Source organism: Giardia intestinalis, chromosome 1 (genome assembly GCF_000002435.2).
Source record: "Giardia intestinalis strain WB C6 chromosome 1, whole genome shotgun sequence".
Classification (NCBI taxonomy): domain Eukaryota; phylum Fornicata; order Diplomonadida; family Hexamitidae; genus Giardia; species Giardia duodenalis.
In genome coordinates this window covers 1,340,562-1,354,070 of record NC_051856.1, presented here as the reverse complement: position 1 = coordinate 1,354,070, position 13,509 = coordinate 1,340,562, and the positions used below count along the sequence as shown (strand labels likewise).

Sequence of the window (13,509 nt, the reverse complement as noted above, 5' to 3'; positions counted from 1 at the left end):
TTGAGCAAGAACCTGCGAGGTGGCTCTAATCACCTCCAAAGGACCAGCCACTGGGAGAAGACACAGAGTTGTCGTCACACCCGCTTCCCAGTTGAATCTCTCCTGTGTTCGTGTCCAGATGGATCACATCTTGGGTAACACGGACTATGTTAAGAAGGAACCAATAGAAGGCATCAATATGTAATTGCACAAAGGTAGCAGGCTCTCCACAAACAGTGCAATTCCACAAGTTGGTTTCTTTACACCCTTGAATATATTCCTCCAGATCCATCACTCGATTAAAATGGCGACAGTTTGAGGAGCGCACAGGAATCTTGATTTTCTTTCGAGTAAGATGTGACTCAAGGTAGATGAGCTCATCAGCAATTTCAATATCACTCTCATACTCGTCCGTCTGTGCGACATTGTTGGAGACTGTGCGCACTTGGTCTACAAAGGATACATAATTGAGGAAAAGAGGCGGAGTTGCGGAGGGCTTTGCTGTGTCCACTGAAGTCTCAATGTTGGCAGTGGTGCAAGTGGAGATTAGCGTAGAGAACTCTTTTGCGTATAGGGTTTCTTTCTCCTGAATGAGTTGCTTCAGCTTAGTGGTTGTCAGCATAGGCCGAGCCATTAATAGATGGTATATTTCGGCTGTGCTCAGAGCTTTTGCAAGATACAGTGCTACGTAGGGGGCTTGGTACTTATAGGTCTCTGACCCTGCGTCTGGGTGGGCAGGAAATGTGGCTATACTGAAGTCTATGTATGCATATCCGCATGAGGATTGCTCTAAGACGTACTTTATAGGCGCCGTCAGGTCTGTTGAGGTGGGAACGACTTGAGGATCTTTGGCCTTGAGCATTGCTATTTGGTTCTTGGCTTTAAAGGAGGTTAATACTACCTTCTGACCGTTGACGTAAATGGATAGATCTGCCGTTGAAGCTTTAACATCTTCCCAGCGCATGATCTGCAATGCAGGAAATTTGGAGTCTTTAAGCACCTCGTAGAACGAGTACATAATAATCCTGGCTGCGGTATCATTGACTATGCAATCACAGACCTCCTTGGGGATCTCAAGGACGATAGTTTTATCTGCATCGGGCTTTCCAAGCAAGCTAAAGATGGCTATGTTTGCAATAACTTTATAGTACGGCGAGAAGCCAGTGGCTAAAGTGCTGTGGAACGCCATTTCGCGATATGGAATGAAGTTGGTTTTTGTTTTCTCCACGACGTAATTGAGCCATGACACATTGTACTTCTTCGCTAGCTCCAAATATGCATTCATCAGAGCTGTATCATTGCTGCTTGGGACACTCCATCGTGATGCGGAGGACATGCACCTTCTCCAGTTGGTGGCCAGCAGCTCAGCAGCTTGTTGCTTAAGCATAGTTTTGGGGAGATCGAGTGCAAAGATCCATGAAAATATCCGACACAGATTCTTTAGAGGCTCAACTAGAAGCAATTTCTCAAGGCGCTTTGTATTGCCATCCCGAAGTGCTGCACGCACTTGTTCCTTGCTTGTACCAGAGTACAGGGTAAGTATGTCTTCCAAGATGGCTGGAGAGCTTGCTGAGGCTAGCTCTTGAGACAGCATGATTTACTTGAGGGAATTTTGCCGATAGATTGCCTTCAGCAAACGCTACTTTGGCATGTAAATGCGCAGTTGAGAGCCTACGTTCTTGATCATAAACCCACTGATAGGGTTAAACTGGCAAACATTGGCGGAGCTAAGGTCCTTCTCCTCAAGGACAGCAAGGCTCCACAAGTATCCCGGAAGAATCAGTGTGCTGTTTTCCCTAGACTTACATTTCTCTGCAAATGCGTCCAAACCTGACAGGTTCCAGACAACAGGTCTTCCAATACCGCACATTGAGGCCAGAACAAGCCTTGAGCCGTTGCACAGGAATTCAAAACTCTGGTGGAGAGAAAGGTCTACATGCAGCTGTGGGGTGAAGGCCACTGATTTACATGCTATAGATGGCACATTTGCTAGGGGATGGGCTTGCTTCTGCTGAGCGGCTCCTAATTGCCTTGAAAGGATACGATCCATTCTGAATTGATTGATAGAATCTATGTGTTTGTTGTAAAGAGATAGAAAAACGGGGTACATGTGCTTATGACGAGAAATGAAGTCTACTAACTTGTAATGCTGCTTAACTGTTTCGCTTCGTTGCACCTCAACGTTACTTTCGTTCATGAAGTAAAGGTACGGATCCCGGGAGACAAGCTCGGCGCTGACGATGTTCTTGGTTGTTTTGCCAGTGGTGCTAGTGCTAATATCTGAAAGAACTGCTGTATCCAGGATGCAGGGCATAGACATCAAGCGTTGAATGGCATCTCGTGTTAAGGGGCTTAGGGCTGGTTCGTTCGTTATCTTTTTCAGAGTGGGCTCAGAATTAGGGGAATCACCGTTGTCTATTGAAACGGCCTCATCAGCGAAGAGGTCAAAGTCATCTAGATTGGCCACATCATTTGCATGGTCTTGCTCGTTTGCATTCTCCAGTTCGTGACTTGCAATGGAACGGCAATCGGCTCCGTCGCCTTCCTCATCGACACCGCTAATAAAATTAAGAGTTACGTTAACAAAACCAATATTCTCAGGCGCTGGATATGTGAGCACTGCCAAAATTTTCTGCAGAGAAATAGAAAACAGGAGAACAAACGCCTCCGTCGCTAGAGCGAGATAATCCCTAGCCGGAGCCACAGAGATTGCCTTTATCTCAAGCACATGGCCTTTCAATAGTTTGCTCCGCGCCACAACAACAGGATTTCCTTGACGTAGCAGCAGTTGCTCAATCTTACTTAGTGACTGGTCGAGTGTCCAGTGGAGTGCAAGTTTGCAGTTGTTAAAGGGCAACCTCATGGACTCAGATATGGCCGTGTATGCGGCAAAGTTGTCTAGAAAATAGGCGTCCATGGTGGCCCGACGGCTGTGGAAATGTTGAAAGAGATTCATGCGCTGCTCCTCAACCCATTTCAAGGCACTATTTGTCGCCGCATCTCTGTTGCCCTCTTGCTTGGCCAGCTCTAAGTTGTACATGAACACGGACGATCCCTTGCAGATGAAGAGACTCCATGGTTTACTACCAAACGCAATGAAGATAGCGTTGGCGAGCTGTATGGGTGAGGCTATCTGAAGGGTGCAGAATTCTAGTGGAGATCGCTGAGCATCTTGGGAGCAGATCAAGTTCATGGGTGCCAGAAACGACAGGATGCAAACTTGGTACTTCATCGACAGCGCAATGACCATGTAAGGGACGCGTCCGTTTTCAGAAACGCTGTAGTAATCACCAAATGGCTTGCTCTCTACTTCACTGACGGTTGGAGCAGTGGTAACGTTCAGTTGAACCCCGGAGACAGGAGTAGCAATGGAGAGGATAACATCCGACTGGACATACTGATAGAGCTCCGGAGTGGGGGACATAAGGTCAAGCAGATAGAGAATTGTCGACTGAGCCAAAGGATACTGAACAATGAAGGCTATGTACAGGTCGTCCAGACACGGGTTATAGAAGCACGGCTGGTCGAAGATAACTGTGTCATCTCCTTTTTTGGGGACACGCCGCACTACTCTGCGAATGGGACTAACGAAGAGCATCTGCTTTACTACCCCTATGTTTTGAAGTGAATATGAACGCATCAAGGTTCCTGTGGCCATATTAATCAGAAAAATGTTACCCGTTGTGGCGCACGCATAGAGATCTTGGTAGTGGTGGTGGAAGACACCACACTGGATCGTGCCCGTGTCTAGAGTCTGGGTGTCGTCATCCTCTTGTCGCCCACCTTTACCTTGATCCCCGTAGACATCTATGTACGTGGTCAAGTTATACGATGTATCCGGACGAAGGTCAAAAACGAGAGGTCCTTTATGTGACATTTTTCTCTACATAAAAAAATCCTTTTGGCAAAAGAAGACGGGGTTCAGGATGATCATCACCGTGAAGATTACTGGTCTCCACCCAGACACGCAAATGGAAGACATCATTCAATTTTTAAAACAAGCAGAAGACGACCTTCAAGTACTCCGTTTAGATGTTTCTGGTCTAAAGTCGAGTAGAGACAGCTTTCCAGATCATACGGTCAGTACTTGCCCAAAGGGATTTTGCCTTGCTACTGTTCAAGGGACCCAGTCCGCTGTTTCTAGGCTTTCTGGATGCATGCTGCATAACACTCCGGTTGCAGTGACTGTCTTGAGCGTGACTTCTCGCATGCCAGACTCTGAATGCGATTCAGACCCTTTCTCAAACTTGAAGGGGTGTGCACAGGCAAAGGAAAGGACACACAATGACCGTTTACGTACAGATGCCGAGAAGATTAAGGCCTTCTTCAGCAAGACAAACCAAGCATCATGCAAGTTCTTTCAAGACATGTCGCACAAGATGAAGCCTGCAATGGAGAAAATCGGGGATGCATTCAAGAACATGGGGAAGCGGAAGTGAGTATATGCATCCAGTGAAGATAGTTGGAAGTGCAAGGTTACTGAGGAAACACCGAAAGAACACTGAGTCGCCTACTTACGTCTTCGCTGCATAGCATCCTCTGCTCTGCCGATGACCTTTCCGAACTTTTGCATGGCTTCTGGACTGTCTATGACCCGTGCAGAGAGCATGTTGAAAGCACCGACATTGAGACTATCTGAATTGTCGGCCCAAAGGGGATGCGTCTTCTCGTAGTACTCTAATTCCTCCTTCTTAAGTTTCAAATAGTCTATTACTTCTGTGCTAGAGTGAATTGGATACCTGGCTAAGTAGTGGGAAATGCTGTGCGCACGCTGAAGATGATGCAGCGCTTGAGAGACGATTTCATAGACTGCGGCGTGCTCGGCCTGGGGGATGCTGTCCACGGTACATGCAGTTCCTGCAGAATGAGTGAAGTTGGTCCATCTGACCATGCAGTAAATGATACGGTCATAAACAAGTGCCAGCATTCCATTGGTTACGAAGAACTTCTTCGATGGATAGCCATCGACATCGACGGGGGTAGATGAGCCAAGATTGTAATACGCACAAATGATTTCTCCGAGGAAGTCCCGGGAAAGAAACAAGGCTAAATTTCTACTGAGCATGTTGCAATTGAAAGAGTACAGTAGCCGTATCTCATCTGGGTTGTCAATTTTATAGTGTGATTTGCAGATAAACTTAGCCGTCTTGGGGTGTTGGTAGATAATGCCACTGAGAGCGGCAGCTGGAAGTGTTTTGGACGTAATATAAAACGTTTCAGAATATTTGTGTGGCGAAGAGCCATCTGCCTGTGCGGTTAGGTTCCTTAAAACAGAGTCTGTTAGTCGCTTAAATTCCGTCGCATCAAAGCGTTCGTCACAAAAGTCATAGAGCTTGTTTTCGCCACCTTCTAGGATCCGTAACAGATTTAGAAGAATCCCAATGGCCATAGAGATGTCTTTATAAAGCAGGTCACTCATGCAGCCCACACTTTTGAGTTTTTAAAATCTTCTCTTGATTTCATAGATTGCGGACATGGAAGCACGAAATCGAGAAGCACTGATAAATGATCTAGCGCAAAGTATAGCTATTTCCAATGGAATAGCATTTCTAGTGGGTGCAAGACTCATCGAGTATCATGACTTTAGTCACATTATTTCGGAGCAGTCTGTACGAACAGGACAGCTGCCAGACAAGATCGGGCAGATGCTTCACAACTTAATGATCTTTAGCATTTCTTATGATAACCTCATGCAGTGTCTTCGTCCGTCCATGACCTCGTCTTTCTTTCAGGAGGGGCTGAGGATTGTAGCGGATTTTGTCGCTAGAATTTTGCGCTTTCAGCCACTGACAACTCTGCTAGCCATCTATAAAGCTATTATTGGCCTGTATTGCGATCTTTTGGGCCAGTACGACCCCAATTTGTACTTCAACGGAGACATCTTCACGGAAGATTGGGCCATTCAAGATAGAATTTTAACAACCACAATAACCACATTTGTGGAGCGCCGCTTTGGATTTTCTGTTCCACGCCAATATCCGGGTGCGAGAGGCGCTCTGGACGTACCAGATTATCTTTCACTATCTACTCAGTGCAAGACACATCTTGGCCAGCAGACAAGCGGTCCTACAGAGTGGCATCAATCGACACAAGACCTTACACCAAACTATACGCCTACTGATCCAGTGTATGGTGCACATATCTCCAGGCCAGGCAGTCATAGCCACAGTCGCTCCCGGACATCCCCTGGTGTTCGGTTTGCATCTGGTACCTCTGGCGACACGTCAAGTAGCAAACTCAGCGTCAGCCATCTTGTATCCACCAAACCAGCTCTCCGCCCTGGTACTGGCTCCATCTCCGCCCAAAGGTGTCCATCAAGATCGAAATCTCCGGCAATCTACACTCCCCAGAGTCTTCATTTTCAATACTCCAGTAATCAGCCCTCTGTTCCTGCGCATCAAAGGTTGAACGATGAGCAGGAACAGGAGAGCCAAGACAGCACACTTGACACTGCTCAATCATGGCTAGATAAATGCACAGCAGAGTTAGTATTGGAGAGAAACCGTACCCAGCAGCAGATATTGTATGATCAATTCATACTCATGATTGAAGGAACTTTGAAAAGGCTGAAATCCTTCAAGGTTGACGCTAGGAGTAGATCCCCAGAAGATATTGACGATCTTCTTTCACAAATAACAGAGAAGACCATTCGCCAGGGTAAAGCATCCATGCCGGATGCAATTTTGCGCGAAGAAAATGCAAGACTTAAGAGTCAGCTACAAGAGTTGGAGGCCACTACTGCAGAGATTTCTCGAAAGTATAAGGAAAAGGAAATGACTTGTGAGGAGTTGTCTTCTCAGTATAGCTCTATGAAGGAGCTTAACGAAGCCTTGCATAGAGAGAAACGGGACAACCTTGAGCAGACACGATCTTTGCAGGAAAAGCATACTACCACTGAGGAAGATCTGGCTAGGCAAAAGCGCCTAATAAAGGATCTCGAAAGCAGGTTAGAGGCCTATAAAGATCAACTAGTGAGCTACGAAGCTCAGCTGAGTGAAATGAACATAAAACTAGGCTCCTCGAAACATGAAACAGCCCTTCAGGCTGAACTGAAAGAGGCTCTGGAGCGTACGCTGAAAAACTACGAAGCTGAAAACAAGCTGTTAACGGAGACTCTGACATCGAAGCAGGAGGAGATCAGCCTCTTGCAGAATAAGCTTACCACTCAAAATGCATCAATAATAAAGAGTAGCGGATTGATCACAAGCCTTCAAACAGATTTGGCCGTAAACGAAACCACATCACAGGGCCGAGAAAAGGAACTCATGCAGGTGCAGGCACGTTATGAAGGGTTACTTCAGGAACACACGTCTCTTAAGTCATTGTTTGAAACAGAGAAGAAAAACTATTCGGAGACAATTGCCTCACTTTCATTGACGCAAAAAAGACTGACAGAAGCTGACGAAAAATGTAAGGAGCTGACAGAGACAAACAGCATTCTAAAGAACAGATTGGGTGAAATAGAAGCAAAAGCATCCACAGACGAATCTCTTGCTAAGCGGCTTACACTAGAAAACACGCAGCTGCGGGGCGAGCTGCAATTGGCTCAAACGACGCTCCTGGAGATAAAAACCAGTATGCGCTCTGCCAGTAACAAGCACTCTGCCTCACAATCCCCCACACATTCTGTGTCTCCTCAACTTGGCGTTCTCTCTAGTGAGCCGTCTAGGGAAAGCATGGAATTGATCAAACAGAATAATGAGCTATCTGCAAAACTCCTTCAATTACAGACTGAGCGGCAGCAGCACGTGGCCGAAAAGGCTGACCTAGAAGCGCGATTAAAGGAGACTCAGGACTCCTTAGCTCATTCATCTGCTGAGACGGCTGCTCTCCAAAAGCAGCTCCGGCAAATAATGACGGCCCAGCAGGCAATGTTGGCAAAGAGGGAAGAAGACGCGGAGACAGGTGTGGCTTGTAAGGAAGAGCTGGGCAGAGAAAATGCGCAGCTCAAAGTCAAAATTCTCAATCTTGAACGCCTTCTCGCTAACAGTGCATCTGAGACTGCTGATCTAACTGCTCAATTAACTGAGAAAAGGACACAAATAGACATTTTGAACGTCACACTGTCTGATCTGAAGAAGGAAATCTTCGAGCTTACCAATACCAGGACTGATTTACTACAACAGTTGGAAGTAGCTAACGCATCTCTTAAAAGGTTGCAAGAAGAAACCGAGTATCTGCGTGAAAATCAGCAGCGACAGTCCCAGCAATCTACAGACGAGTTAACTGCAGCTAGGGAAAAAATCAAGGAAGCAAGGAACCTGGAACACAAACTAGGATCTCTAGAGGTGGATCTCCGATCAGAAAACACCCTGCTGCAGGATCAGCTTAAAGACCTTTCATCTGCACATATGGATGCCTTGTCCATGATAGAGAAGCTCAACGAGGAGAACAGGAACTTGCGACAAGATCTAAATCTTCTGACAGAAACCGCACACAATGGAACGCGACAGATTGAAAAGCTGCTATACAAAAATGAGCAGCTGCGTCAATCGATGAATACTCAGAGCATCCTCTCCTCAGTTTCAGCGGTTGACTCATCCACTGCACAGAAGGGTGGTGCTACAACTCAAGAAAACGAGAGACTCAGGACCGAGCTGGCTAATCTCCAAGAAATGCAACAAGCAGATAAGAACACTATACAGGCTTTAAATGAGGAGATCGCAAGGATTAGCCAAGAGTCCAGTGCGGTAAGGGAGTTAGCAACGACTCTGGAGAGCAGCCTTCAAGAAGCACGGGCCGAAAACGATGACCTTAGGAGACAGATAAGTCGTACCGACGATTCCATGCACCGGCTATTCACGGAAAGCAAAACGTTGGCATCAAGAGTACAGCAACAACAGGCCACCATCGTAGACTTAGAGGACCAGTTGACGAAGGCACGCGCAAGGACCCCACCGAATATAGGCCGGCAATCTGACACTGGTAGCAGTAAATAGTAACAAGTCTGTGCTTGCTTTCACAGCCGCTTATTAATGAACAGCACCATCTAGGCTGCTTCCGGCACTACTCTGTATGGTCTTTAATGTAAGACTTTCTGTTTCTGTGCGAAGCTCAGAGTCCGACACCAGGTTGCCCGTGGCATCGGTCTGGTCTGGGAAGAGAAAGTTAGTTGAGGAAAGGCCCACCCTACTCTGGAGCACCTTGTACTTCGATTCTTCTGCCTCTAATTGAGAAATCCGTAGAAGGGCTTCCCGCAGTTGGGTCTTTAGGATCTTATTCTCCGCTTGAAGTGACGTATCCCTAACAACCAAGAGCTTGCGTAATTGCTCCTTTGTCAGATACTCAAATCTAAGTGCTTTTAACTGGGACACCGTCTCTGCGAGCATATGTACATGATTGCGTAGCTCTTCGACCGTTTCCTGTGATGCCAGGATGCGCTGCTTTTCAACCGCCAGCTCTTCAGGAGGAACACCACGCAACCTTAGAATGTACCGGTCAAGCTTCTCGTTAAGGGCTCGGAGGCTCTCTTCTGTCCAGTGTTCTCGCTCCAGCTCTATTTCTGCAATATACGTGCGTAGTATGCTGTTCTCCTCCAACAAGTCGTTAACACGCTTCTCAAAAGACATTTTAATTGTTGTGGCTATCAGCGGATTGAAACCAAAGTTAAGTGGCTGTGATTTAAATGGCTGTGATCTGTGTGGACTATAAAAGAGGGTCCAGTTTGTGCAGCTCAGCGCAGTTCATGGGCTTCGGAGGCTCCGATTGTTTACCTAACTAATTTAAATTTGAATTGTGTTTTTTTCAGTTAATGATCAAATAAATCAACCTTTATGGAGGACAGCACCAACAGAGCAGAGATAGCACAGACACCGGACTTGAAGAGCTATGAAAAGTTTGACGACATGAACCTTCATCCGGATCTCCTGTTCGGCATTTTTACCTATGGCTATAAGATACCGTCTGCTATTCAGTCCCAGGCGATTGTTCCCATCATCTCTGGAAAGGATACAATCGCCCAAGCGCAGTCTGGGACGGGCAAAACGGCAGCATTCACAATTGGCATGCTCCAGCGAATTGACATCGGGCTCAAGTCGCCTCAGGCCATTATTCTCTCCCCCACTCGTGAGCTTGCGCTTCAGACGTTGAAGGTTGTCGACGGAATTGGGTCTCGCCTCAAGGTCCAGGTTGCCCAGTGCATTGGAGGCACACAGGTCGACGATGACATTGCGGCTGCGCAGTCGTGCCATCTGATTGTCGCGACACCAGGCCGACTTCTTTCTCTCCTACAGAAAAAATACGTGACTACCTCCAATGTGAAGATGGTGGTCCTTGATGAGGCCGACGAGATGCTATCCAGGGGGTTCACTGAGCAGATAGTCTCGATCATGAAGTTCATGAATGCCGACATTCAGATCGTGCTTGTCTCGGCCACGCTTCCCCCCGAGATCCTCGAGCTGACCAGGCAATTCATGAGGGATCCCGTGAGCATCCTCGTCAAGGAGGCTGAGCTCACCCTCGACGGGATCAGGCAGTATGTGGTCGAGCTGCAGGACGCCTGGAAGACAGAGGTTGTCGAGGACATATACAAAGTTCTGAGCGTACAGCAGGGCGTTATCTTTTGTAATTCCATTGGGCGCGTGAAGGAGCTCGCAGAGAAGCTGAAGAGTGCTGGTCACACGCTCTCCTGTATTCACTCCGAGCTTGACCAGGCCGAGCGCAATAAGATTATGGGAGAGTTCCGCTCTGGCCAGACGCGCATCCTCATCGCTACTAATATCATTGCACGTGGTATTGATGTTCAGAACGTCTCCCTGGTAATCAACTATGACATACCAAGAGAGCCCGAGACGTACCTGCACCGTATCGGCAGGTCTGGGCGCTTCGGAAGAAAGGGTGTTGCTATCAATTTTGTAACAGACAAGGATAAGCAGAGCATGCAGGCAATCACTGATAAGTTCAACGTCACGACTGAAAACCTTCCCGAGGACCTCAGCAGCCTCTTTTAATTCAGGGATTTTCAGATCCAAGTAAATACTAGAGCCTTTTAATCGCCTACGTGATCGGCTTGCCGCCTTCTGAGGCGCGTATTTTGGTGCTGAGCCTAGAGGTGTGCAACTTATCCCAAAAAACCTTGTGATTTGTCGAAGCCCGCTGCTCCAAAATGGCAGAGTCTTTCAGCCGTTCTTTTTCAGACCTTGATGACCTCGATGAGGCAGCAAAGGCGAAGGAAAGGCTATCTGATGCCCGAGTCATACAGGTTTCTGTCTATAGAGGGCAACTTTTTATCCCCAATCCGGACGCCGCAGAGACGGTTCTGCTTACACCCACAGCCACAAATATTGTCTTCTCCCAAAAGCCCCGAGTCTTCTCGCAAGATTCAAACGAGGCAGTCATTATTAAACGCCGTAACAATGAATATGCATCTGCTTGTGCACGATACGAGGATTCTACCACAACGTGTGAAGCAGGGGTCCAAACGGTTCCCCCTTTCCTCAAATCCAAGCTCACTACAACCGCTCTTGTAACCCACACAGATTGTGCGGTGGAGGCGGCTTTCACAGACATTTATGATACCATCGTTCAAGGTGTAGACGAAGACCTGAACAATCTGCAGCAGTCAACCCTCAATTTGGGTGATGAACGTGCTGACGACTTTACCGCAGAATCTGCTCGTCGAACAGAAAGGCGCACAGGAAATATGCAGGAAGATGATAAGTTATCAGATGCGGGGACTGTCTACACTAACGATGACACCGTCTCAGATGCAGGAACGGCATACACCGCCGCAACTCAAGAAACCGCAACCAACTCAATGCACTCCTCCATCCAAACAGACCGGGGAATGGACGACCGTCTCCGTCAGAAGAAGATAGCCCAGATTGCAGACAAGGTCTTCAACGATGCTGGCTTCAAGAGAGCGATACATCTGGCTGAGCTTCTCTGCTTACAAAACCCATTATTCCCATGGGTAAGCCTGTACAGAGCGGCAGATGTCGTTTATAACCCCACAATTAACTATCAGAATCGCCTTCGTGCAGAGTTTTCTGTGGAGGGTATTGACCAGGACAATAGCAATGAGTTGTCTGAAGGTTCAGAGGCCTCCACTAGTGCGGAGAGTTCCCAGGGATGGGAGAAAAAGCAGCTAAAGCGAGACGATAGCATTGATGATGAGGAAGACAGAGATGAGAAAAAGCCCAATGCTGTATCACCAGAGTCACGGCTCCGGACAGAGCATCTGTGGACATACCGCGCTGATGTCCTTCGAGGGATGAGTGCAGTTTGTTGCGAGTTTTGCCCGGCAGACGAGCGGCTGCTAATAGTTGGCTACGCTGGTTCTGGCCTTGATGAGAACTATGGCGCGATAGTTCTTTGGATTCCAGAGAACCCCTTTTATCCAAATCGTATACTTTATACTAGAAGTGAGCCGACAGCCGTCTCCTGGTATCCCCTCGGTAAATCAATTATCGCTGTAGGCTTCACTGATGGAGCCGTCAGCCTCTTCGACCTTAGGGAAGAGGTGGTCCAGCTCGACAGTGCAGGGTTTGTTATGCCTCTTTTGACGTCTACTAGCGCGAACGGAAAGCACACATCGCGAGTGTGGGATGTTATCTGGGCCAGCACAAATGGTGGTGGAGGTGCAGGGATGTCCCTGAATAGAGAAGTGGATGGAGACGATGGTGAAAAGGGATCAGGACTTCCAGACTATGATATCTTGCTATCCGCAGCTGCAGATGGTCGGATTGTGGAGCGCAGTCTTAAGAGGAGTTTTGAGCATCGAGATATCTTAACGCTTACCTCTGTTGGGCACCATCCAGTGGCCACGAAGGTGGACCAGAAGTCTAAGGCCGACACGCGGATGACCATTGTAAGAAAGATAAGCTCTGCGCTCAGCAGCTGTTTCTTAAGTGATGGAACAAACTACCTTGTCTCAGGCGACGACGGCGTGATCCGCAAGGCATCCAGAGCATACACAGAGCAAACCCTCATGAATTACTCGGGCCATCTGTCATCTATCTATAAGGTTCAGGCAAACCCTACTGCCCCCACCATCTTCTTATCTGCATCGGCAGATAGGTCAATCAAAATTTGGCACGTAGACTCCCCTACGGCTCTTTTGACGCTTAAATCAACGGCCGGCGACCATGTGTATACCGCCGTCTGGTGCCCCTTCAAATCTACGTGCTTAATAAGTGGTACACGTGCAGGCTCAGTGGAAATTTGGGATATCGCAGACACCTCAGTTGCCCCTGTTTTAGTGTTGGATCCAATCGTTGCACTAGACACACAGCAGCGGAGCAACCTTGAGGAGGAATCGACAGAACTGGATTCAGATAACAGCGCAGTGGGTGACGCGGACCCCAATGCAGCCAGGACCATCTCCGTCCGCGCTATCTCATGCAACAAACATGTGCCAGTGTTTGCAGTGTGCTACGAAAACGGAGATGTGTACATACACAGAATCCACGGGATTGAGGACAATCTTATCCTGAGTAGAGTTCAACCCACCGCGTTCCAAGAAACGGAATCAGATCGAATCCTGACTATCTTGGACGATCATCAGGAGAACGCAGACTGATTGGCGGGTAA

The 13,509-nt window shown here is 47.7% G+C and overlaps 8 protein-coding genes across 8 annotated transcripts; 4 read left to right on the top strand and 4 right to left on the bottom strand.

Moving 5' to 3' along the window:
- Window positions 1-25: 25 nt before the first annotated feature.
- Window positions 26-1,573, bottom strand: GL50803_0010261 (MIZ/SP-RING zinc finger domain-containing protein; the record flags this gene model as incomplete). Its single annotated transcript, XM_001709022.1, has 1 exon — window positions 26-1,573. One exon carries the CDS (start codon window positions 1,571-1,573, stop codon window positions 26-28), a length of 1,548 nt encoding a protein of 515 aa, XP_001709074.1.
- A 45-nt stretch (window positions 1,574-1,618) lies between these two features.
- GL50803_0010260 (uncharacterized protein) lies at window positions 1,619-3,856 on the bottom strand (the record flags this gene model as incomplete). Its single annotated transcript, XM_001709023.1, has 1 exon — window positions 1,619-3,856. One exon carries the CDS (start codon window positions 3,854-3,856, stop codon window positions 1,619-1,621), a length of 2,238 nt encoding a protein of 745 aa, XP_001709075.1.
- A 49-nt stretch (window positions 3,857-3,905) lies between these two features.
- Window positions 3,906-4,418, top strand: GL50803_0015154 (uncharacterized protein; the record flags this gene model as incomplete). Its single annotated transcript, XM_038045812.1, has 1 exon — window positions 3,906-4,418. The coding sequence occupies one exon, from the start codon at window positions 3,906-3,908 to the stop codon at window positions 4,416-4,418; it is 513 nt and encodes a 170-aa protein (XP_037901654.1).
- A 71-nt stretch (window positions 4,419-4,489) lies between these two features.
- On the bottom strand, window positions 4,490-5,398 carry GL50803_0029119 (uncharacterized protein; the record flags this gene model as incomplete). Its single annotated transcript, XM_038046029.1, has 1 exon — window positions 4,490-5,398. One exon carries the CDS (start codon window positions 5,396-5,398, stop codon window positions 4,490-4,492), a length of 909 nt encoding a protein of 302 aa, XP_037901653.1.
- Window positions 5,399-5,453: 55 nt separating this feature from the next.
- GL50803_00113137 (Coiled-coil protein) lies at window positions 5,454-8,918 on the top strand (the record flags this gene model as incomplete). Its single annotated transcript, XM_001709024.1, has 1 exon — window positions 5,454-8,918. The coding sequence occupies one exon, from the start codon at window positions 5,454-5,456 to the stop codon at window positions 8,916-8,918; it is 3,465 nt and encodes a 1,154-aa protein (XP_001709076.1).
- A 33-nt stretch (window positions 8,919-8,951) lies between these two features.
- GL50803_0010256 (uncharacterized protein) lies at window positions 8,952-9,548 on the bottom strand (the record flags this gene model as incomplete). Its single annotated transcript, XM_001709025.1, has 1 exon — window positions 8,952-9,548. The coding sequence occupies one exon, from the start codon at window positions 9,546-9,548 to the stop codon at window positions 8,952-8,954; it is 597 nt and encodes a 198-aa protein (XP_001709077.1).
- A 204-nt stretch (window positions 9,549-9,752) lies between these two features.
- On the top strand, window positions 9,753-10,928 carry GL50803_0010255 (putative Translation initiation factor eIF-4A; the record flags this gene model as incomplete). Its single annotated transcript, XM_001709027.1, has 1 exon — window positions 9,753-10,928. The coding sequence occupies one exon, from the start codon at window positions 9,753-9,755 to the stop codon at window positions 10,926-10,928; it is 1,176 nt and encodes a 391-aa protein (XP_001709079.1).
- Window positions 10,929-11,083: 155 nt separating this feature from the next.
- GL50803_0010254 (Dynein intermediate chain) lies at window positions 11,084-13,498 on the top strand (the record flags this gene model as incomplete). Its single annotated transcript, XM_001709028.1, has 1 exon — window positions 11,084-13,498. One exon carries the CDS (start codon window positions 11,084-11,086, stop codon window positions 13,496-13,498), a length of 2,415 nt encoding a protein of 804 aa, XP_001709080.1.
- Between the last annotated feature and the right edge of the window lie 11 nt (window positions 13,499-13,509).